The sequence below is a fragment of the Cuculus canorus genome, chromosome 1 (genome assembly GCF_017976375.1).
Source record: "Cuculus canorus isolate bCucCan1 chromosome 1, bCucCan1.pri, whole genome shotgun sequence".
In the NCBI taxonomy this organism is placed as follows: Eukaryota; Metazoa; Chordata; class Aves; order Cuculiformes; family Cuculidae; genus Cuculus; species Cuculus canorus.
The window spans coordinates 83,592,922-83,617,274 of NC_071401.1; the positions used below are offsets into that span (position 1 = coordinate 83,592,922).

Sequence of the window (24,353 nt, forward strand, 5' to 3'; positions counted from 1 at the left end):
CCCACTTCTTGTACTTCAGAGACAATTGAGCAAAGGTCACGCCAAGTTGTTCTCGTATGACTGTCCCAAGGGTGGTTAAAGATCAGCTCAAAGTAATCTACTGTGATAAAGCAATTTAGAAGAGAAGTCCCAGATCTTGCTGGGTTATTTTTCTTTTCCAAAGCAAACTGCATCCCCTGCCCTCCCCCCTCATTCTTCCCCCCCCCCTCCCCCACCTCGCAGCATTTAAATATGCTTGTCATGCTGTGCTGCTGGAAACAGATGCATTCTTGTTATGGCCACAGATGAAGGTCAGGATTGAACTAGCATTCATGAAAAAGGCTTTTGTTTGATCCGCACTGTCCCACAGTGGAGCTATGGCAACAACTTCAGTTTGGTAAATTGACTGTATCACTGTGTACCGGCCCAAATCATGGCATCACCTGAATGACAAACATGCTTCTGTTTGTATGACAGCTCACAAAGGGTATTGTTTTATTTTAACCACAAACATTAAAATCCAGTCAGTTCAAGATTCCAATGCATGTGAAAGCAGCATCACTCTATTTTGATTCAAAATGAATAAAGTTGTGATATTGTTATTTTATAAATATTTCTCTATGGTAACTTAAAAAACTGAGTAACTTCTCAATTGGAACCCCACATCATGCTCAGTGATGTGAGCTTGCTTTCTGCAAGTGTTTAAAACCAGAAAAAACCACAGCGGATATTACATGACAGGCCATCCATAGGTGTCACAAGCATTCTTCCTAGAGCTGTCAGTGTTTCCAGGGACGTGGGTTTGCTACAACCAAGCTGATCTAATAACTAGTTACAGCTGAGAGGGGTGGTCTCGTTCTCTTGAGTGCCTGGGAATGGCCATTCTGGCTGTTGGGGTGGCTTGGGGAGTAGACCTGTGTCTTTTGGCACCAGGGAGCTGCTACAGCTGGTTAAGGTGTCTCTTTCGATTCCATCTAAGACTAGGTCCAGCAGTGAGAGGTAGCTGTACTAGGAACTGGGTAGATCAGTTAGAAGGATCAATGTCTGGGAATTTGCTCTTACCAATGTGAAGGAGTCCTTGTGAAGAAGGAAAATAACTTTCAGTTTCAGAACCATAAAAATCCTTTCTATTAGAGGATAAACCCCACCAGGTTCCCTGACTTTCTTAATGAAGGCATAGGCAGATGGATCTAAGCCATTTTAGAGGAGAGGACTTGTAAAACTTCAGTTGCCTTAACTGAAGCTCTTAAAAACATTTCCAGCTATACTCAAAACAGAAATATATGCTTTTCCAGACACAGCTCTTGCTCCTCAGCTGAAAGCTGGTGTGTCATACTCCCAAAACATGAGGGTGAAGGTAACTCTGTAGGACCAAGATAAGCAGAACACCCTACCTTGCCCCCATCCTCTTCCTGCCAAAATAAGGTGTGTGTAAGGTGTGTGAAGAGCAAAAGTTCTCTGAGCTCTCCATGTACTTGGCCTCTTAAGAAATCCAGTCTGAATCTATTTTTTTCGTGTCTAGCAAGGAAGAAAAACAAAAGGTAAAAAAGGAAATAGAAGGGTCAGTACTATGTTATCTATTCTGTCACTGCACTGGCCAACCACTACCTGTCTCTGAAGAGATCAGGGAGCAATTTACTTACTAAAGGAGTTCCTGAAACTTGCGACACGAGGATAATGACAACTATTCTAAATACGCAAAAAGAAATTCATGGCTGTTATGGATATTATCCATAGTCTGTCATGATCACCCTCCTAGCTTCTGTGGTTATGTTTTCCTTAAAAGCACGTGGGAAATGCCTGTTTCTCCCAGCAGGGACTGATCTATGTTGTTGCATGCTGTCCTCAACCATCATACTGTATCCTGGCTCCAGCCTTCAGATGACGGACATCGACCACCAACCTACCCCAAACTCAGGAGAGTGTGCCTCCATTGCTTTGCCCAAATGAAGGCACCATACCACTACGGTTTACAGGTCTCTAACTCCCTGCAGCAGGTGGAAGCCGTGCTGGGGGTCCCCAAGGGGCTGCCCTGGGAGCAGCACTGGCCAGCTGCTGCCTGCACACCCCTCTCAGATGAAGAGAGTGATGAAGTAACCCTTGGGATGGGCTAACATCACCCTCGGGATGAACTAACATCCTTCTTGGGACAAACTAACCCTTGAGATGGACCAACCATTGGGATGGACCCACATGACCCTTAGGAAAAATTAGTCTTTGGGATGAACTAAACCTTGGGATGAACCAAACCTTGGGACAAACCAACACCACCCTTGGTATGAACTAATCCTTGGGATGAACTAAACCTTGGGATGAACCAACATCACCCTTGGGATGAACGAACCCTTGGGATGAACCAACACCACCCTCGGGATGAACTAATTCTTGGGATGAACTAACTCTTGGAATGAACCAACATCACTCTTGGGATGAACTAACAAACATCCTCCTTGGGATGAATCAACCCTTGGGATGAAGCAACACCACCCTTGGGATGAACAAACATTGCCATTGGGACGAACTAATCCTTGGGATGAACCAACAACATCCTTGGGATGACTAACCCTTGAGATGAACTAACATACTCCTTGGGATGAATCCATCCTTCAAATGAACCAATATACTCCTTAGGATGAACCAGCCCTTGAGATGAACCAATATCACCCTTGGGATGAACAAACATGACCCTTGGGATGAACTAAGCCTTGCGATGAACCAACATCGCCCTTGGGACGAACCAACATCGCCCTTGGGACGAACTAACCCTGGGGATGAACCAGCCCTCGGGATGACTAACCCCGCCTTGGGGATGAACACCCTCGGGAGGAATCAGCCCCGCCCCCCCGTCCGCGCAGCCCCGCCCCCATGCCCGCGCCCCCCGCCCCCCGCCCCCGCCGGAAGCGGTCCCGCCCCCCCGCGCTGCGTACTGGCGGAGGGCGGGAGGCGCTTTGAGGCCCCGCCCCCCACGGCCGCCGATTGGCTGCGCGCGCCCCGGCGGCTTTGCGGGGCTCCCGTCTCGCGCCACTTTCGGGAGCCTTTGGCGCGAGGCGCCATGGCCGAGAGCGGCGCGCGCGGACGGGACGGTGAGGGCCGCGGGCGGCAGCCTCACACCTTACACCTGCCCCTTCTCCTCCATTCCTCTCCCTCCATTCCTCCTCCTTCTCCCTCCATTCCTCCTCCCCCCATTTGTCCCCCCTCCCTCCTTCTCCTCCAATCCTCCCCCTGTTTTCTTCCTCCCCCCTTCCCTGTCTTCTTCCTCCCCCCTTCCCTGTCTTCTTCCTCCCCCCTTCCCTGTCTTCTTCCTCCCCCCTTCCCTCTCTTCCTCTCCCCCTTCCGTCCCTTCGGATTGTGCGGGGAGGGGCGGTGGGAGAGCGCGCCGGGTGCGCGTGCCAGCGCGGGAGCGCGCGTGCGCCTTGGGTGGGCAGCTCTCCAAGAGGGCACGGGAACGTTTCCCCCTCGTCTCCCCGCGGGAAAGCTCAGGGGACGGTAGCGGAGCCGCTCCCGGCAGGAGGGGTGGGGATGTTACACTGGGAGGGGCGGCTTCTGCCCCTGCAGCCCCCCCTTCCCTGCCACCCCCAGTGCTGGCTTCCTTATCCCGGGTGGAAGGGCTGCAGGCTGGGCTCCCCATCACCCTTGGAGTGGGAGATCCCAGCCTAGGGTGGAAATAGGTTTGTCTAGGGGGGAAGCGTGTGGCCTGAGGCGCTTGCTTACAGTAAACACAAAGAACTGTGAGAAAATCTTGTAGGAATGCACCCACAATGTTACACCTTTGCAGTTCTTCCGTGTTTGGGACCGATTAGTGTAAATGCCACTTTTTAGCTCATCACGGTCCTTAGCAATACAAATCCTTACTTCATAGAATCGTAGAATGCCAGGTTGGAAGGGACCTCAAGGGTCATCTGATCCAGCCTTTTTAGGTGATCTGTAGTTTAAATGAGATAGCCCAGCGTCCTGTCAGGCTGAGCTTTAAGGAGTGTCCAGTGCAGAGGAATCTGCCATTTCCCTGGGGAGGTTATTCCAACGTTTAGCTATTCTCATGATGAAGAATTTTCTTCGGGAATCCGATCGGAATCTCCCCAGGAACAACTTGTACCCATTACCCCGTGTCTCAGCTGTGCTGCCTAGCTGCAGCTCCATTAACAGTTTGTCTTCTTGCTGTTACTAGAAGGGATTGGCTTTCTCGTCTGGTTGCCTGACACGGCCACTGATGCTAGCCCTGAGTCTCCTTTGACTGCGGGGGATTCAGCTCATCACACAAACTGTTAGTCATGTTCCTGGGCTGGTTGGTTCCTGGGCTGGTTGTCTGCTTTTGTGAGTTGGATTGGGGCCATTTTTTCTCTGTGGTCAGATAGATGGTTCCCCCCAAAATCAAGAGACAGAAAAAGGTTAAGAGAAGTGAAGAGTACCTTGCTGAGGGAGTTTTGTAAAAGGAAGAAAGTGTATGAGGAGATGGGGTGACAGTCTTCTGCTGTCAACAAATTACTAGTTTGTCTCAATCTAGCTGCACTCTTAAACGCTGTGACACCTCCTAAAAAAAACATCAGTGCTTTGTGGCAATATAGGCCTTTTCTAAGTCTGTCTGTTCCTGAGTTGTCATGGAGACATGCAAAATAAAAGGAGTTGGAAATTCCCAAGGAAAGAGTGTGTGGGGGGTTCCTTTTCAGATAATGGTTGATGAGATTTGAGAGGTACTTTGGAAATCTACATGGTAGATTCTTGCTGAATGCGAACTGGCATGAAGTCTTATTGATTGTTTGAGGCCATGCCTTCAGTATAATTTCAGCATTGGCTTCTTGAGAGCCATCCGTGGTTCTGTGCTTTTGGATAGGTAGGTCTCTGTTCTTTTTAAGCAAAACAGCAACCGTCTAGTAATACATCACTCAAATTAAGTACCAAAGATAGCAGCAGCTAATTACTGAACTTCTCTTGTTTTTAATTAATTGCAGCTATGCCTGAGTCTGGAAGTTACGCAGCATCACGATCAAGACGTGAGAATAAGTCTAGAAGAGGACAGCAAGCAGCACTGGAACTTCTGAAAAAAGCCAAAGCTGGTGAAAAGATAAAATATGAGGTAAAAGTTCCTTGTCTTTTCTTTTTAAGAAAAAGTGAATGTGAGCTGAGATGCTTAACTGGCCTTGTATGTATCTAAAAGTTATGGGAAACAAAACATGCTTTTCAAATCAGCTTTTGTTCTTTTAACAGTGCATGGATTTCAGAATATAACTGATTGTTTTGCTGCTTTCTGAAATAATTTGTTTCTTTCTGATTTCAAAATTATAAGTTTTAATAACTGCAAGTCAAATATGCTTTATAACTATACCACGAGGAAGGACCAACTTTTAAAATTTAATTGTGTAATTAATGTTATGATAAGAAATAATCTTTATCTTTTTAATTTAAGCAATTTTAAACTTTAAATGAATTTAAAAACCTTGCATGACCAAAATCCATTAATGTTGATATGTTTCCATAAAGAAGACCAAAATACTTAGCTCACATAACTGAAAATGGGCAGTGTAACATTGAAGCTGTCCAATTCATTCTCATACCAACAGGATGTGACCTCCACATTGAGATGGAGGTTGTGAAGAAGCCTGAAGTGTGTATGTCACTGACACACAAATTTCCTCTGAGGCACAGAAGAGCGTATTCAGCATTATTCCAGGGTGCATCAAATCACCTTCCTTTTCACTGAGCTCACCTTGGTGTTAGAGACTAGAGGGAAAGGTCAGAAGTCTCTATTGCTAGGATTTTTTGCTTTGGTGGTTTGGGGTTTTATTTGGCACTGTGAATTGAGCAATAGAGTGAGTGAGTTTTAAATAAAACCTCTGCCAGTGCTTCAGTAGAGTTTCAGTTTCAGTATACTGTGATAACTTTAAAAATTGGTAACCGATCGTTTGTAAATGCCAAAAAAGAAACTTAAACTGGGTGAATAACTGTGCTTGCTAGTTATGAACGTTGTAACAGTGTAGGAAAACATGCATTTCTTGGCAACTTCTGTGTTCGTATTTATCTCGAATGTTGATAAGTAACGATATGGCAAATATTAATCGTCAGTATACCTGAACTGTAGGTTGAGGAGTTCACAGGGGTTTATGATGAAATTGATGAGGAAGAATACTCCAAGATGGTCAGAGAACGTCAGGATGACGACTGGATTGTCGATGATGGTAAGTTAAGATTCATTTGGAGAGTTATTTTTATTACAGTGTCATAACTCAATTAGTCTTCATAACCTTCATGATTTGACATAGGTTGTAGTTCATTCTTACAAATTGTATTAGGAGACCCAAAAACGATAAGGAGTTGTATGTAAATTTTCTGCGTTGTTCTCACTGTAGTGTGCTAGGATGGTAATGAAAGTAGTGTTCTATTAAGAAGTGGTATTGAAATTTTATTTCCAGTTGTCAGTGATGTAACTTTAAAAAAGTACTGTGACAATTTCTAGTTAAACATGTAATAATATGCTTAAGTCTAATAAAAGATACAGCTGAAAGCGCTGTAGTTTTTAACACTTTTGCATTTGCAACTTTTGCTTTGTATTAAAGGTTACAAGGTGTTTAAATATGTAGAAGTTTGGATTATGAATATATTTGGAAATATCAGAAGACAATTTAAAATGTAAATTTTTAACAATTTGTTTTCTGCAGATGGGGTAGGTTATGTAGAAGATGGCAGGGAAATCTTTGATGAAGATCTGGATGATGATGCTCTTAGTTCCAATAAGAAAGGTAGGTTGAACGTGACCACCGTAGAAAGTATTCCAGTTTTGTTTGAAAGGTATCCAAGATGGACAACTGTATCAGATGTGGTGAATACAGCCAAATGACCTTTTACTTGAAACTGTGGTTTTGTGACTGGATTTTGTTGAGCCCTTGTGATACAGAAGATAGAGGTCTACAAATTCAGGGCATATCACTGCTATCAATTTCAGTGTTACCACAGCAATTTTCCTAGCAGTTTTTTATGGAATATATATTCACTTCTGTATTCACTAGAACAGATGTACCTGGGAATGATTTTCCCACGTCTAAAGGATGCATAGTCACTCTCTCCGCTATAATCCTCGGATACTTTTATGGCTCTCTGATCAAATAATTTTGCCAGCTTTTATGAGGTTGGTGGGAAGCCTCATTAGATTGAGTCTAATGTTGAGATTCCAACTCCTGGTCACTCATTTCTTTTCTAGAAATGCTTCTGTGTAAAGGGTCTTGTTTTTTTTTTCTAGAGGATGGACTTGAGTATGCAAAGATCATCTGATATGACTAGGAAAGACAGGATGCTGATGGGCTTTTGCTTTTTGTGTGTATGCATCATAGTAGTTACAAATCTGGTGGCAAACTAAATATGATTAGGTTTCATTTCAGCTGACAGTGTAGAGGTAGAAGTAGTCAATTATCTCGCTGCTTGTTCCTGATAATAACTGGACTCTTAAACACTAAGCTTTTCTAATGTAGAATTCACTTTTTAATTTTTTTTTTTGTAGGAAAAGGTGGCAAAACATCTACAGTTGATAAAAAGAACGTGAAAAAATCTGTGGTGTCAAAACCAAACACAATTAAATCTATGTTTATAGCCAGTGCTGGGAAGAAAAACACAGATGTAAGTTTTTACATTTTTTAATTTAAAGATTTTTGCACTGTTTTAGTGGGAGTGCAATAAAGCAAGAGCTCATTTCAATTTCTTGTGTCTGGCAAGGCGTAAACTGTTACAATCTCCTGTGTATGGAGCTGACGTGAAAACGTTTCATGTGTTTTGTAGAAATCCTTTAGCCACTTGCTGCTGGTCTTCTGATAGGGTTTGCACAGATAACTAAGAACTAATGACTTCGGCTAATCTGTTATCTTGCAGAAAACTGTGGACCTGTCAAAGGATGATTTACTGGGAGATATTCTTCAAGATCTCAATGCTGAGGTAAGTAGATTAATAAAATCTGCTTGAAACACCTTAATCCAATAACTTTCCTTGCTATGGAACTTATAAAAAATCTCTTCCTAAAATTATACTGTCTAAGGTCAGTTTCTTGTATATCACGTCTGCTTGGTATATTCCACATATAAATGTGGTCTGCTTGTCATCTCCACCAAGCAGAAGACTGTATTGGCTTGATAAGCCAAAACTACTATGTCCTGATTAGAGATGGTTTGTATTAATGTTATGTAGATCCTGTGCTAATGCAGTTTTCCAGGTTCTAGTCAGCTTGGAGTAGAATAGGACTTACCTTCATCTGGATAGTGTGTACCATGTATGTGTATCACCATGCTTCAGCGCGTTTACTGTAAAATATTTTCATCTGGCATGTTTGAGCTCTCAAGAGGAGCTGAGAGATGACTGTTTCAGTAGATGACTCAGCCTGAACTTCTGTCTGCCTCCTCCTACTTTCCACAGTTCACTACAGAGAACCGGATTAACACTTCCTCTGAGTTAGGAGTGCAGAGTGGCTGATGTAGCAGGGCTGTACTGTCTCAGCTGAGGCTATTCCTCATCATTGACCACTTTTCAATGAGTAAATGCCCCTTAACAGAATTTTTTAAAACTGAAAGGATTGCTCATGTGTGTAAGCCATGAAAGTATTGTAGTGGAGTGACACCTAATTGAAATATGCTGTATCATAATAAGCACAATGTGTTTTTGCAGAGCAATAAGAGGGGTATAGATGTTCCCATGTAAAGTTGTTCTCTTGATTTTGTGCATTTATTATTTTAGTCCTCCCTGTGACATTTGCTTGAGAATTATATTTTAGACTATCAAAATCCCTCAAATCATTAAGCAAATGCATCTAAATATTGTCAAAAATTATGAAGCATTGATTAGGAGAAGTAATGCTAATAGTTAACTATGGTTTCTATTTATGTAAATAGTAGTTAGCTGTGTCATAGAATGGCTTGGGTTGGAAGGGACCTTAAAGATCACCTAATTCCAGCTCCCCTGCCATGGACAGGGATGTCTCCCACCAGAGCAGGCTGCTCAAGGCCCCGTCCAGCCTGGCCTTGAGCACTTCTAGGAAGGGGGCATCCACAGCTTCCCTGGGCAACATGTGCCAGTGCCTCACCACCCTCATCATGAAGCATTTCTTCCTACTCTCTAGTCTAAATCTTCCCCCTTCCAATTTATGGCTGTTCCCCCATGTCCTGTCACTACATGTCCTTGTAAAAAGACCCTCCCTAGCTTTCCTGTAGCCCCCTTCAGGTACTGGAAGGTCGCCATAAGGTCTCCTCAGCCTTCTCCAGGCTGAACAACCCCAACTCTCTCAGCCTGTCATTTTTTTGGCTTTGTTTGCTTTCTAAAATTTCTTTTGTTATTAGCTGTTCATGAGTATAAAATATCAGTACGTGTAAATAAATTTAAATGGGTTTTACTCTAGTTGTGACAGTGCTGAAAGAGCGCTTCTGCCTTTCTTAATACATATGTGCTCAGTGCTACTGTTTCAGCAGACATGAAGAACATCCCACCGGTTTCTCTGATATTTATGCATTATAGGCATGGTTAGCTATTGAAATACCCGGTGTTTGAAAACTGTTTCACTTATTGATGACGATTTTTCTCTCAAATTGTTAACTAAAAAACGTCTGGTGTCTGTCGTCATGGTCTGATTGCTCAGCTAACCTTTTCTTTCTCTGTGGCTGAGTTGTGTATCAGGAGATGTGTTTTCTTGGCAAATGAGGAATAGCAGTGGTCTCTTTATGGATGATGTTCCTAACCTAGGCAAAAGAAAATGTTAAAGAGGGCCTCTTTGTTTTGTCACTTTCTCTTTTCTTTCAATATTTACACTGTTCAGATAAGTCCACCACCAATTATAACGCTGAAAAGGAAAAGATCTGCTGGAGTACCACTGAATCCTTTCTCTGTGCCATCCCAAACTCCTAAGGTAAAGGAAAAAATATCTAAGTTCTCATTAATAAGTATAATCTGTATTGTAGTTTATTTGAATACTGTTACCTTTTATTTCTGCTTCTAGAAATTACTTTTCTCGTTAGCCTCCTTAGCAATGTTACTGTGTGACTTCGTACATTTCTTTTGTCTTACCCTTCCATGTTAACTCATAAGCAGAGTGCAACTCTTTCTCTGTCTGCTGTTAAATTTTAGAGAGGAAAATGTTTCTGTAGTATTAGGTGCATCACACGAAGGTGAGCTGCTGCTTTTTCTCTGTTTTGCTAAGAGTTGAAAAGACCCTTGTGGCAAGGAAAGACTGATGGGAAGTGAAATAAGCAGAAGAAAGAATATTTGTGCATGTGGAAAATGATAAGGTCATCTTCTGCAAAAATGGAAAGCAAATGGAAAATTGAAGCTATGGATAGAAGTTTTCCCTAGTGGAAGATTGTGGAGTGAAAGGAGGGATGGGCTGCTAAGGATGGAAGGATAGCATTTTGTTAAGAGTTGTAGTAAATGAAGACTTTATAGCTGGAGATACAGTGAGATATTTGGTAAGAGTCAGGATAAATGGGATGTGTGAAACCGTCTGTAATAGTGACATCAACTCTTATGTTGCAAATAGTCACCAGGGACACTCATTTCAATAGTTTTGTTGAAGCGTAGAAGTAGTTGAAAAAGAAAAAAAGAGGGAGATATAGTAAGAGAGGATCTTTGTCTTTATGGTGCAAAACAGTGGTCAGTTTTGAGGGAAGCCTTGAGAAGGAAATTAATTCCCACACAAGCTGTTCAGGTGGTGTCTCCTGTGGTCGTGGGAGGGAGGAATTTGGAGATTTTAGACAATGAAACACATGAAGAGGATGAAGAGTGCAGCCTTAGAAAATAAACGGGCATAAAAAGCAAGATGGCAGTGAGACTTTCCACTTCAGGAGATAAGCAGAAATATATGTATAAATAAATAAATTTGTCTGAGCTAGCAAAAAATTGTTGTTGAAGGTAGGTCGGGTAATGTTAGTTTTCTGTTTAGGGTGAGTGAAGGACCGAGTTGGTGTTGGCCACAGTATAGGAAGCTCTACTGAAACTAAAACCCTAGAAATGACTGTGCAACTCTAAATTCTCTAATAATTCCGTAAATACAGCTTTCCCTGAAGATAAAGGTTTTGGACCTTGCTGCAGGTTAAGGGCCGGTAGATGCAGGGGCCTGTTGTTGGTCATGGTGGAGGCTGTTTTGTACACCTTCCGAAAGAAGAGGTTCTGTAGCTGCTGCCATAGTGGAATTCTGTCTGAAAAACAAACTGTGTGCTTATTACTTCAGAGTTTATGCATGCTGAAATGTGGCTTCTTTGTTTTCCTCGCTCTCCTTGTAGTGTCTGTAGCATGAGGAAACCCAGTGGAGAAGGACTCTGTTCTGTCATCTTGAACTCATTATTGATGTAAACAGCTGTAAACTGCTGTATTGGCATTCCCTAGTTGTTCCAGGCTCCATCTCAGCCTGAGGTACATTGTCACATACTCAGTTGGCACCAAGGTTTTAATTTAGGAATGGAGTAGTGCTAGACGGGGGAAAATAGTGGAAATAACCACAAACTTAATTAAATGCCAACCATGGCCTGTTGTCATCTGATTTTTAAAATTACGGTAGAAACACATCACAGCAGAAATGATACTATAGAATTTAACTTTTACTTTTGAGGAGTTTTAGCTATTGTACTGCAAAATATGTGCAGCTTTTCCTCTAGCCCTGGTTACTAGTTCTGCAAATAGTGAGTGCTAGATTTTTTTTCCCCTTGTTTGGTCTTAAAATAATTTCTTTTAACTCATGGATAAAATGTCTTTCAGGTAATCACCCCTGTACCAAAGAAAGCTCCTGCTCATCTCAGAAAGGAGGCTCTTTCTCCAGCTTCATTTCGTCCTAAACATCTCAGTTCCGCAGCAAAATCTGTTGTAGTCTCTGAAAATGAGGATACCAAGTATGTGCGAAAAGCTACAGAAAACGGGGAAGTAGTGAAGACAGTAGAAGAGAAAGCTATTGAAGGTATCAAAAAACCATCAAATCCCAGTTCTGGAAGCTCTAAATATGGTGTATTAGCATTAAAATACTTAGTTCATACTAGTTAGATGCTTAAATGGCTGAAATGTGATATTTTGTTTGTATGTTAATACTATATGTTACATCCATGCATATAGTATGCTATGTGTACTATTGTAGTATACCGTGTGTCATTTTAATGACTTAAGCCTTTAGTTCTATGTGCAACACTTCCAGATGATCATCCGGGAATGATGGATTTTGATGAGGAGGACTTTGATGAACCTATGGAAGCAGAGCACGTGGAAACTGTACCTGAGACTGCTGAAAGCTTGAAGAGGGACAAGGAAATAAAAAAGCAAGAGACCGAGCAGCTGGAATCCAAGAAAGAGACATCTATCTTGTAAGAATCTTTTTGGTTTTTTTTTTCCACCAATAAGCCTTAGATTTATCTTCATATTTGTCTTTGCCAGTGGGATAATAGTGATGCATACAGAATGATGGTAATGTTATGCGATGCACTTTTTGTTAGTGACTTTAAAAAAGGTAATGTTGAACATACTTATAGATACTTAATTGAAAAATACATGATGTTTTGGGGATTTAGCACGACATAACACACACTTCAGTACATAGAGGTGACTCTGTGTGGGCGTTGAACAATCATTTTTGATGCCAGTAAGCAAAAATGCTTATTCTAAGCAGCTATAAAGGTGTTTTATAACAGTTAAAAAGTGTTGTCACTAAAAGTAATTCTACATGGTGAACAGCTATGTCTTTGGAAAAAAGTGGGGTTTTTTCTCCCCATTTTTTTCTGTTTTTCAGAAAAATCTTGAGTTATATGTTTCTGTGCCTTTAAATTATAAAATATTTGAATGATCAAAAAACTTAAACATTTAATGACTGAAAAGGTAGTTTTGTTGAAATTCCCACTGAGCACCTTGGGTGGGTAGATAGATATACTTGTTATGTAAAGGCTTGAATGACCAAGGCTGAAATAACAGTAAATCACTTCTAAAGCTGGTATCTTGTGTATTGGGAACCATACCTATATGTGGGTTTCTCAGTTTGTCACTCCATCCTTCTTTTCAGAAGACATCTGAGAAAACCCACGTGGTGGGGGTGTTGCTTGGCAGTTAGAAGAGCAACAGGAGGCCTGAGAATATAGGGCCAAAAATAAATGAAACAGTGGTGGTTATAGCAATGGCAAAGGCACAATTTTGCTTCTTGTTTCTTTTTCTGCAAAACCTGCAGAAGTTGTCCTCTCCCAGATATCTCATGTTGGGATGGAATTGAAGAGGATGAAGCTGATCTAATAGTGGCAGACGTTCAGCTGGACCCCAATATCCTTCCACTTGTGAATGGGGAAAATGACGATCGAGTCTTAAAATTTTATTGGCTGGATGCTTACGAAGATCAGTTCAGTCAGCCAGGTAACGGTTCAGTTAAAGACAGAAAATGCCATTCTGATTCTTTGTATATAACTGCGGCTTTCAGACTTGCCTGAATCATGTCTGGACACCCAGTATCTCTGTGCTTTATACCTTGTACGTTGATCCGTTTTTCCACCCTTCAGTCCTCAGTGCAGAGCACTGTGACTGAGCAAAGAATGTCATCTCTTGATTTAGTATAGGGAGATACAAAGGGAGTTACCAGCACCGCAGTGTTGGTGACCCAACAATTGAACATGTTTTCTTCTTGTTTCTGGAAATGTAACTTAAAAATCTGGTGGATTGTTAGAAAGTCTGTACAGTAGCAGTTGTGCAATTTTATACGAAGGAAAGGTGTGCCTATCAAGGGAGGAAGATGGCCTGAAAAACATATGCTCTGTCTAGATTCCTTTATTCAAACTGTCTAAATTTTGAGGATTATCTTTGGATTAACATCCCTAACATATTTTGTACAGTTAAGGTGTGAAACCTGGCTCTCGTTGTCTTCAAAACTGTGGTGTTCTGATCTCAGCCCTGACAAAAGAAGTCGTGTTCACATCTGTTCTAAGCATTTCCCATCTATCCTTGTTTCTTCAGCAGCTTTAGGAGCTTGGGTTTCTAATTTGTGCTTCGTGTAGGCTTACCGGAAGGTTATTCTGTACGTTGTAGAAGGTTTTCTGGGTTGATGGTGTAAGTGTTGAGTCAGATATGTTTCTTTGTTACACCTTCTGTTGTGAATTGGGAAGTTAAACTTAAATATGAGACTGTGCTGGACTAAACAGCTCAGTGGTGGGAGTGGTAATAATCATAGATATCTTGATGGAATCAATGGCTCTAATATAAAATTGCTACTTCTAAAGACCCCACTATTGTCTTTTTCTTTCTTTTTTGTCTTCTAAGTCAGTGGTTGCTGAATGGAACATAATTATGAAAGGATTTCTGTTCCTTGCATGCCACGAGTGTTCTTTTCTCATTATGACTTTTTCAGGATTAAATAATAAAGACTGCACCTGTTTTCAATTAGTTGTGTAGAAGGGAAAATTTTGGTACTGCTTTTTGTTTAACATGTTTGTGATCTTTGTTTATGCCTCATTTGCTGTGATATTGAATGCATTGCCTGAAAAGTAAATACTATAGCACAATCATAAGACTCTTTCAAACTTAATGATTTTTGGAGGCTTATTTTCATAACCGCCTTTACTATCTTAGGCAGGGAACTTGAGAATTTAATCCCATTAACATTTTAAAGAGATAACAAATAAAAATTGCCCTTTCTTTCCCCTTTGCAAGACATTTTCCCTCTCTCTTGGCTTTGCTTACCTTTTGGTTCATTGGTAACATGATCTTTCTTTTCACAGACTGTGTTTTATAAGCTTTACTCCTGTTGTTTCTTTCTTTCTTCTTTTCCTAATCAGGCTTACAGGGGTTACATCCTGATATCTCTTCTCCCATTTATTGGTTTTGCATATCAAATGTCTCTGTTTTAAGTTAGCCCTGCTTTCATTGTGTGAGCATGGGAGTGGCAGTGTGTGTGTGTGTGTTGGACTAGGTGACCTGCACAGATTCCTTCCATCCTAAATTACTCCAATTATGTGAAGTCTGGGGATTAAGACCACTTACTTGTCCCTGCTAGCATTGATTGAAGTTGGCCTTTGCAATCCAGGCAGCCTTTTACCTTCTTTGACTGGCTCATGTGTCCTTCTTCCTACCTCACCTGCTTATATGTACACTTCTGACAAGCTAACTTCTCCATGCTCTTAGTATTGCTAGATGTTCAAGCAGCCAGTTCCTGTTCTGTGGTTTCTCCCATGGTTTTATATTTCTCTATGATACAAACCTAGCTGCGTTTTTGTCCCTTTAAAGGATTGCTGAGGGCAAGAACTTAATTTTCCCTGTCACTTAGATCTGTAATTCCCGCTCTTTCTAAATGCTTTTGTTCAAAATGTCTAAATCTTGGAGATTGCCTCTGTGTTAAAATCTCTAAGATACTTTGTGCAGCTGAAGCTTGTATCCTCTCTCTCATCATCTTCAAAACTGCAGCATTCTCTCCCCTGTCCTTGACAAAAGTAGTCATGTTCACATCTATTCCAAGCACTCAAGAAGTGATTTTTTTTTTAGCCTGTCACACTAACTCTGTCATCCATCTTAGTGCATCTTACCTGTGATCTAATGGAGTAAGAAAGGTGCCTTTACATCTGATAGATTGCATAGCAAAGATAAATTATAACTGTGAACCAAGGACTTGTTTACGTTGTCAGACCAAGAAGAAATATATTCTGATATATTTCTGATTTCATTAATAGTAGTGTACTGTAGGGAGAGGGTCTTTCATGTAATCAGATTCCAAATTATTTGGAGTTTGAGGGAAACTCGGGTGAAACCAAGTTTTTTATCTGTGCTTGGAAGTTTTTCTTTAACTTGTAATTCACAAAGTCTACATGAAAGTCAGCCTTACTCTGTTATTTTGAAGTTTAACATCCCTTGATTGGCATTTTGTGACAGTGCTGTGTTCTCCGTGGCTCAGAGATGTGCATGTACTATAATGATGTGTTCCACAATGAAGAGTCATTTGTGCTAGTCCTGCTGTACATAGGCTTTCTGAATGTCTACCCAGGTTACAAGTGCTGTCTTAGCATCCAGGATTTTTTGCAATGTCATGCGTTTTTTGGCATCATAATTTGTTAAAAATAGTTGAAAACTTTGTTACAATTGATCAGTTTCTGGTTGTCTATAGAATGTGTTTCTACACGTTTTATTAGTAGTGGAATCTTGATCTTGCAGTATGGAAGTGTGGGAAAAATGAGTTAATTGTAGTAGTTTAGATGAAGAATGAACAATTGTAAACAACATGTTTCAGGAGTGATTGACGGCACAGGCATTCTGATTGTCTTCAGCTTTCACTGACTTCTCTCTCCTTCCTTCCTCTCCCCGTGAATTATCAAATTAATGTAGGCAGAAGTGGAGTATCAGAACAAAATTTTGAGACTGGCTGTGGGATGCCATTTTGAATTTCACGTATTTGTTACTATAGTGAGGAAGGTAGGAGCGTGAGGAAGGTAGGAGCATGAGGAATTATACAGGTATCCATTTGTAAAGCTGGTGTTTAAAATGATTTAGAATGTGCACATCATAGAATCATAGAATCACCAGGTTGGAAAGGACCCACTGGATCATCGAGTCCAACCATTCCTAACACTCCCTTAAACCATGTCCCTAAGCACTTCATCAACCCGTTTCTTAAACACCTCCAGAGGAGGTGACTCGACCACCTCCCTGGGCAGCCTGTTCCAGTGCCCGATGACTCTTTCTGTGAAGAATTTTTTTCTGATATCCAGCCTGAACCTCCCCTGGATACATCGTAAGGATTGGTTGTTCAAGGACCTGAGCCAGAAGTGGTTGCGTTTCTGTGCAAGAATACATAATAAGCTGCTTGAAGCAATATTAACAATGATTAATTTAAGAATTGCAAGTTGAATTCTTTGCTCTGCTCTTCTTCCTTAGGCGTGGTATTTTTGTTTGGCAAAGTTTGGATTGAATCTGCAAACACCTATGTCAGCTGTTGCGTGACAGTAAAAAATATTGAGAGAACTGTTTACCTGCTGCCACGTGAAACAGTAAGTGTATCTTTTAAGCATGTCAAATATAAGTGCCTTTCATTCTGTTTATGGCAGGTTATGAGTTCTAGTAGTATGTTTATAGGAACTGTTGAAGCCATGTTGTCTGATGTAGATGGTAAAGTGCAACACAGACACAGCATGTCACATGTGAGATGCGGAGTAAAGCCTTGCTGCTTCCTCCATATCCTAAGTATCAACTACAGACAAATTGTTACTGTTAAACTTGCTGCTCTAGGAAGTAAAGTTGTCTTGAAGTATGATTAGAAAACGTTGTGCTTTTTAAACACGCTATTTCAAATAATATTTTTTTAAATTTGAGTTTTCTTGGGTGATTGTATTATAGTTTTCCCTTGAAGAGGAGATAAATCATTTATCATATCAATACAGAATATAACTTACTGGTCACATCTGCTGGCATTTTCTGTTAATTTGTAAAATCTGACTTCTTTTTTTGAGGAAATTGACCTATCCACTGGCAAAGAGACGGAGACTCCAGTAACTATAATGAGTGTTTTCAAGGAATTTAATGACTGTGTTTCACCAAAGTATAAGATCATGAAATTCAAATCAAAGGTTTGTGTACAAGCATCCTATTTCATCATTTTCTGTTGTTCTGATTTGTAAGGTGCAAAGCCTGTTGAAACACTGTTCAGAGGGGGAGCTTATGCTGAAATGGAAACATACAACTACTGACATCCCTAAGTGTATCTGCTTGTATAAGCCATCCCAGTGTCTTCCCAAATATCTGTACTCCTTTAAGAATAGCAGATCTGCAACATGATTGCAACATACTGCTTTTGGAAATACTCGTTCATTAGCTTCTTTGAAACTGTGTTGAATATCAGACTGTCTTTCTTGTTAGCTGTTTCTGAGAATACAGAACATATAGAAATTCTGACACCTGAAGACTAGGTATCAGCTCATGGTATCAAAGTTTAAAATGAAAGCAGATGGGTAAGTGCACTGTGATTAGACTGTCTTTGCGTTTGGCCAGGTGTTGTATTGAACTTTATATCCTGGCATGTTTCAACCTTTTCAACACCCTTGCAGGTTTATGTTTTCAGAAGGAATGCTGTTCGGACTGTGGATTTGTCGTAGTGCATTTATACAGGAGGTAGCAAGTTGTGAGAGCGGTCATCCAGTCTTGAAACTTAAGCTGTTCTGGCCAACAGTCTTATTGTGTTATTTCGCTGTATTCTACTTGCTCAACAAATCCATAGAAGAAGACTGGAAAAGCAGAATGTTGCTCTAAAGGAAAATTTGCACATGCAGTAATGTAATATTTGTCATAATTCTGCATGAAGAGAGCTGATATCATTGATAGCGTGTCAAATTTTGGCTGAATTAGTTTGGTAGCCTGAGAAAGCTTTCTTGTTCATTTGCATTTGTTTTCTGGCCAGGGTGGGGAGTTTGGAGTTGGGGAGGGGGTGGATAATGTGTAAGTTAGAGGAAAAGATTTGTTCAGAGCGAAGTGCTTGGAGACTTTTACGTTTCTTGAATTAAGATGTCATTAGTCTGGCAAAGCTGGGTTTTCTTGTAATTACTGGGTGAAGTGGAATTAGTGTAACTTTTCCCAGGCTGGCAATCTTGTGACTTTACAGGATTTGTTCCTGAATAGTTGATCAGGAAATGGGATGGTGGGTAAAAATGCAGGAAGAATGGAATTTAATAATATGTAAGTGATGTAAAGTAGAAATGAGTTCATGCTGTAATTTGGGTTGGAAAGACCCTCAGGAGGTCATCTAATTCAAAGCCAGACCACTTCAGAAAGTTTAAGTTCTTAAAGTGAAAATATGAGCAGTATTTCTCAAATGGCAAGTTCATCCAAGCAATGACAGTCTTTTCATCAACACTTAGCACTATTTATATCATTCAGGGAAAATGCAGACTTCATTAAGAACTTTGTAAAATTTTGGTCATCTTTTGTTGTAGCTTTTTTCTACCAAAATTCTGATACAAGTTTAGTTTTTTTTCAGTTTTATCAGTGTTATTTCTCTTGTGTATTTGATTATAACTTAGTTGTTATGTATGGAGATTGGTAAGGAATTATTTTAACAATATGTGAAAAAAAGTTTGTAATAGCTCACTGTTTGAAGACTCTTGTAGAAATGAGGGAGGAAACTGAGGGCAAATCAGCTCTTGATTAAATAGAGGATACAAACACTTATGCTCCAGATATGGAAGGAGGGGGAAAGGCCTTTGAAAACAGGCAGATGTGTGAACCAAATCTTAGGAAACCTCCACCTGTTCCATGGTGTGCTAGGGAAGGATAGTGTGAGTGAAGTAGTGGAGAGATATAGTTTAGCCTTCAGAGATGGCTTCTAAAAATCAAGGTGAGCCGTATGCAGGAAGTATTTGAAATGTTGTTAGTTCAAAGCTTTTCCAATTATGAGCTTGGAGTGAAAGATCCAACTGTGTTGTGCAGACACATGACTACAGGGCATCTGGGGTCTAACACAGGAGTGATTCCTAGCAGGAACAGGGGAGTAGCAGTGCTGAGGTACTGTTCAGGGCTTACCTAGAGCATTGTAACTGTTGATTACCCTGATGAGGATAGATTAACTCAAGCAACAATAGGACAAAAGGAGAATAAGCTATACCAGAGAGGAAAGAGCTTTAAGTATAATAATGATAATAACTTTTTGTTCTCCAAAACCATTAAAAGGGGGTGGAGGTGAAATAGCCGGCAAGAAGGCTATTTAAGGGACAAAGGAACAAAGTTAGAATTTTTAATTCATTAATAAATTAGGCAGGATAGTTGGGGGTGCAGAGAAGCCCTGGACTAACCTACCAGAGGTGTTTCTAAACAGTATGGAATTTGAATTCATCAGACTCTTCAGTAAACTGATTTTTATGAACATGGTAAAAAGCTATCCAGCTTTATTTTGCTGGAGTCAATTTCTGCTGAGTTTGATAGTTAAGGCCTCCTGGAACTGTTTAACGAGAACTTGATCTACCAGGAGTGTATGGCACTAGTAACGTGGAGGATAAGAGAAAAGGTGGGGTTGCAGAGCAGGGCTGTTGGTGTGGCGTTTGTAGGACTATTCAGGCAAAGTATTCCAGTGACTCCACTATTTTAGTTTAACACGAAACTAATTGTGAACAAGAGACACCAAATCTGGCCAGGCTTACATCTCTGCAGCAAGGAGGTCCTTTTGCTGCCTGCAAGATAATTTTTCCAGTAGTGGAGTTGTGCCCTACTTCTCTTTTGTTCTTTAAGGGACCTCAATTTGCTTGGTGATATACTTTATTAATCTATTTTTCATAGGGAGTCATCATCTTTCTTTTAATTGCAGTCATACCACCAGAAACTGTGTTGTTACACGTCTGTTTCATCTGTTTTCACAGGAGTGTGCCGGGCTCACAAAGTGAAATGATGGTGGCACTCGGCTGAGTGAGTGCTCCAAAAAAGTGATCTTATCGCACTGATGTCTGTGTGTTGTTAAAGAGCCAATATGCTTTAGAACCCCCCTGTTCTGTGATGTGAAGTCAGTGTCTCGCTGTTGTGTTGTTAAGGGTTAGGGTTTCGAAAGATTTTTTAAAGTCTGATGGCAATACTGCCCAGGTGAGGAGCGTGCTTGTGAGCAGTGCATTCAGAGTAGCACAAAGTCTCATTTTTGGCATACTACTGTAAAACTGAGAAACTCTTATTCTTCCACATGAGCTGGAAATCAGAAAGGTCACTGGTGTACCTGCCATGCACCCAAAGTTCTTTTGTTTAGGAGACCCAGTGATCAGTATTTATACGCGAAGACAAATTGTTCTCTGTGCGTGTACATCTTGGCCTTGCCAGCACCAAACTTTGTCCCCGCGAACAGATACACTTAAGCCATATCATTTCCTCCCGCACCTGCTGCTAATTGTAGCTTCAATGGGTTGCACTGCTGCCAAGTTAGCAAGTCTTCACAAATCAATTTGAAAGCAGCCTTTTGCTCCACTTAGGAACTTAGCAGCTAATCACTGCTGCTCATTTCTGCTCTCTGAAGGGCCACTTGAAGGGCAGATTACTCTGCAGCAAAGCATTCATTCACTGCAGTTATGACCAGACATTTGTGTAATTGAGCTGAGCTCTGTGGAGGAATAAGGCAGATGAATCACTGCAGCATACTATTTTTACACTGTGTTCAGCTTGAGTTTGCAACAAGAAGTTGTTTGAAGCCCGAGAGGGTTTTTTAAAATGAGAAATAAAAAAAAAAAAAAAAAAAAGGAGGGAGGTCACCAGTACTAAAAAGCAGTGTACTGAAAACAGTAGCACTGCCATCTGTTATGTTTCAGATATGAGGTGCAGCTTTGGCACAACAGTTCAGATCCACGTTTGTATACTAATTTGTAATGCTGCTCAGACTTCATAGTGGTGCTCTCGTACCAAGTTACATTACTCTTTTCTGCTTTCATGTAGTTGTTAATACCATAGCTGTTTCTGGATTTCCCTTCTTCCTATATGTAGCAGAGAGCCCTCTCCTCTCCTACCCAGGCTTTGGAGCCTTAAACCTGTGATGTTATGAGAAGTAACAAGCTTAACTGCCCATTGTAGTGCTCTGAGAGAGCTATCGATTAATGTTTTTAATTTAAGGGAAGAAAACACCCAACCCCTGAACCAAATAACTCCCAATTTACCTAACTGTGCATGTATGTTGTTGATCTGTAAATTTTGTTCCACTTTATGGTGACCTTGTTTTTTCTTACTAAACTTACTCTAGTGGCATATTATGCTGACTGTGTACATAATGTGCTGAACTTAGTGCACTGTCCAGTGAAAATATACTTTTTAACTTAAGGGGCCTCTAAGAATTCTTGTAGGCAGGGTGATGTTCTAGCATAGTTGTGGCATAACATAGCAATAATATATAATGCTGGTGCAGCTGGTTTATGAAGTGTTACAAGGCAGAGCACATGTATTTACAGGGTTGCCCTAGTTTCAGCTGGGATAGAGTTAATATTCTTCCTAGTAGCTGTTGTAATGCCATGCTTTGGATTTAATAGGACAATAATGTTGATAACACAATGATAGTTTTAATTGTTGCTGGGCATTGCTTACACTAAGTCAAGGACTTTTCAGCTTCCCACAGTCTACCAGCAGGGAGGTGCACAAGAAGCTGGGATGGAGTATAGCCAGGAGATCTGACCCAAGCTGGCCAAAGGGATATTCCATACCCTATAATGTCATGCCCAGTATATAACTTGGGGGGAGTTGGCCAGGTGCTGGGGAGATTGCTGCTTCGGGACCACCTGGGTATTAGCCACTGAGTGGTGAATAATTGCATTATGCATCACTTGTTTTGTATTTTCTATTATTATAATAATTATTTTCTTTTACTTTGCAGTCCTGTTAAATGGTCTTTATCTTAGCCCATGAGTTTTACCTCTTTTTTCCAATTCTTCTCCCCCATCTTACCAGTGGAAGGAGAGCAGTGAGTGAGAGACTGCATGGTACTTAGTTACCAGCTAGGGTTAAACCAGAAGAGTAGAGCATGGTGTTTTAGCAGATCCCACAACATTGTCATGGAGGATACTGTAATTATTTGGAAAATAAAGGTAGTTAGTTATTCTTAGAAACTGCAAAGCTGTGCATGTTGTGGAAAATCTTTATTTTTCTTGAAGAAAGCAGAAGTGACACTGAACTTGCAGTAAAGTTGTACTGAACAGAGATTGCTTTTAACTGTCTTTGTTAGAGAGAAGTAAACAAACTTGATTGTTTTCTAGTAAAACCCAAGTCACTCAAAATGAAGTACAATACTGTCAGAGAAATTATTCTGTTCTGAGCATGTGATAAAGTAAACAGCTGGCAGATGGTTGGGAAATCGGCTCCCTTGGGTGCCTCCCTGAAGTGCCAGTACATTGAAGTGTGCAGTATAAAAGGAAGAACTATGTGCAGTTACAGGGCTATGATCTCATTGGAGTCACAGACACGGTGGCATAGGATATTGAGGTTAAGAAGGATGAGCTGGGATGGCGAAGAGGGGGCATCCTTTTTACATGATAGAGCAATGGGAATGTGTGGAGCCCTGCCTAAGGATGGGCAAATATCTGGTTAAGAGTGTATGGGTTGAGATTATGAAGATAACATCATGGTAGAAAAAGGAGAGCCAGAGCCCACCTGGACTTGAATCAATGAGATTAATGGTTTGGAGGACAAGGGAAAAGCAGAGGCTATTGTTTATCTTGATTTTAAGTCTTTGAACTCTGGTCTCCCACAGCATCCTCAAAGATGAACTGATGACATTAACTAAGTGGACAGTGAGATGCACTGAAAACTGGCTGCACTGTTGGGATTAAAATGTTGTGATCAGTGGCACAAAGTCCAGGTGGAATCCACTCTCTAATGGATTACCCCAGGGGTCGATACTGGGTCCAATCCTGCTTAGTGTCTGTGTTATCAACTTGGATGATGGTGCAGAGTGCACACTCGGCAAATCTGCAGGCAGTATGAAAGCAGGAGTAGTGGCTGATAGACCAGGTGAATGTGCTGCTATTCAAAGGAACCTTGACAGCCTGGAGACATCTCTTGGCCTACAGGAATCTTATCAAGTTCAAATGAAGGAAATAAGTCCTGCACCGAGACTGGAATAACTTTAGGCAGTAGTAGATGCTGGTGGCTGACTGGCTGGAAGGCAGCTTTGCAGGGAAGTACCTGGTCATCCTGGTAGACATGAAGCTGGATGAGAGCCAACAGTGTACCCTTCCAGCAGAGATGGCCATGGGCTGTGTGAGGCAGAGCATTGCTAGCAAGTGCAAGGGAGGTGGTCCTTCCCCTATTTGCAGCCCTGGTGAGACACATGTGAAGCACAACTGTGTTCAGCTGAGCTGCCTGGTACAAGAAAGGTGTGCCCATACTGGAACAAGTCCAGCACAGGACCACAGAGTTAATTACAGGGACTGGAGCATCTGTGATAGGAGGAGGGGCTGACAGAGCTGCGACTGCCTAGCCTGGAGGAGAGAAGGTTCAGGGTAAGGAGCTGGCAGTGCAAATCTTATCATTGTATATAAACGTCTGTTGGGCAGAAGTAAAAACAACTCTGGCAGACTTTTCTCATTGATGCCCAATGGAGGGCAAGAACAATGGTACCATTTGAAATGCGTGAAATTTATCAGAGCATAAACCACCTGTTTACTGTAAGGGAGGTTAGGCACAGGTTGCCCAGAGAGGCTGTGGAGCCTCCATCCTTGGGATTATTGAAAACCTAACTGGAGAGGGCCCTGAGCAACGTGCTCTAGTTGACCCAGCTCTGAGCAGGTGGCTGGACTAGACAATCTCTGGAGATGCCTTTCTATCTCAGTTATTTTGTGGTTTTGTAGTGGTCTGTGACCACCAATTCTCATGATTACGTCTGAAGCCTATGAATTTACAGAACATTGATGAGTTTCCCTAGCTATTTAGGCTCAAATGCCTTTTGGTTTGTGATGGTTAGTATACTTGTAAGTCAATTC

The 24,353-nt window shown here is 41.2% G+C and overlaps 1 protein-coding gene across 1 annotated transcript in view; it reads left to right on the forward strand.

Moving 5' to 3' along the window:
* Positions 1–2,947: 2,947 nt before the first annotated feature.
* POLA1 (DNA polymerase alpha 1, catalytic subunit) overlaps positions 2,948–24,353 on the forward strand; it is a 204,912-nt gene continuing 183,506 nt past the window's right edge. The window contains exons 1-12 of the mRNA XM_054088003.1: positions 2,948–3,062; positions 4,926–5,050; positions 6,053–6,149; positions 6,630–6,710; positions 7,466–7,581; positions 7,831–7,893; positions 9,758–9,847; positions 11,689–11,884; positions 12,116–12,281; positions 13,133–13,311; positions 16,810–16,922; positions 17,382–17,498. Of these exons, the coding sequence (XP_053943978.1) occupies positions 3,032–3,062; positions 4,926–5,050; positions 6,053–6,149; positions 6,630–6,710; positions 7,466–7,581; positions 7,831–7,893; positions 9,758–9,847; positions 11,689–11,884; positions 12,116–12,281; positions 13,133–13,311; positions 16,810–16,922; positions 17,382–17,498 (1,374 nt within the window). The 5' untranslated portion in view covers positions 2,948–3,031. The remainder of the gene's footprint in view (positions 3,063–4,925; positions 5,051–6,052; positions 6,150–6,629; positions 6,711–7,465; positions 7,582–7,830; positions 7,894–9,757; positions 9,848–11,688; positions 11,885–12,115; positions 12,282–13,132; positions 13,312–16,809; positions 16,923–17,381; positions 17,499–24,353) is intronic.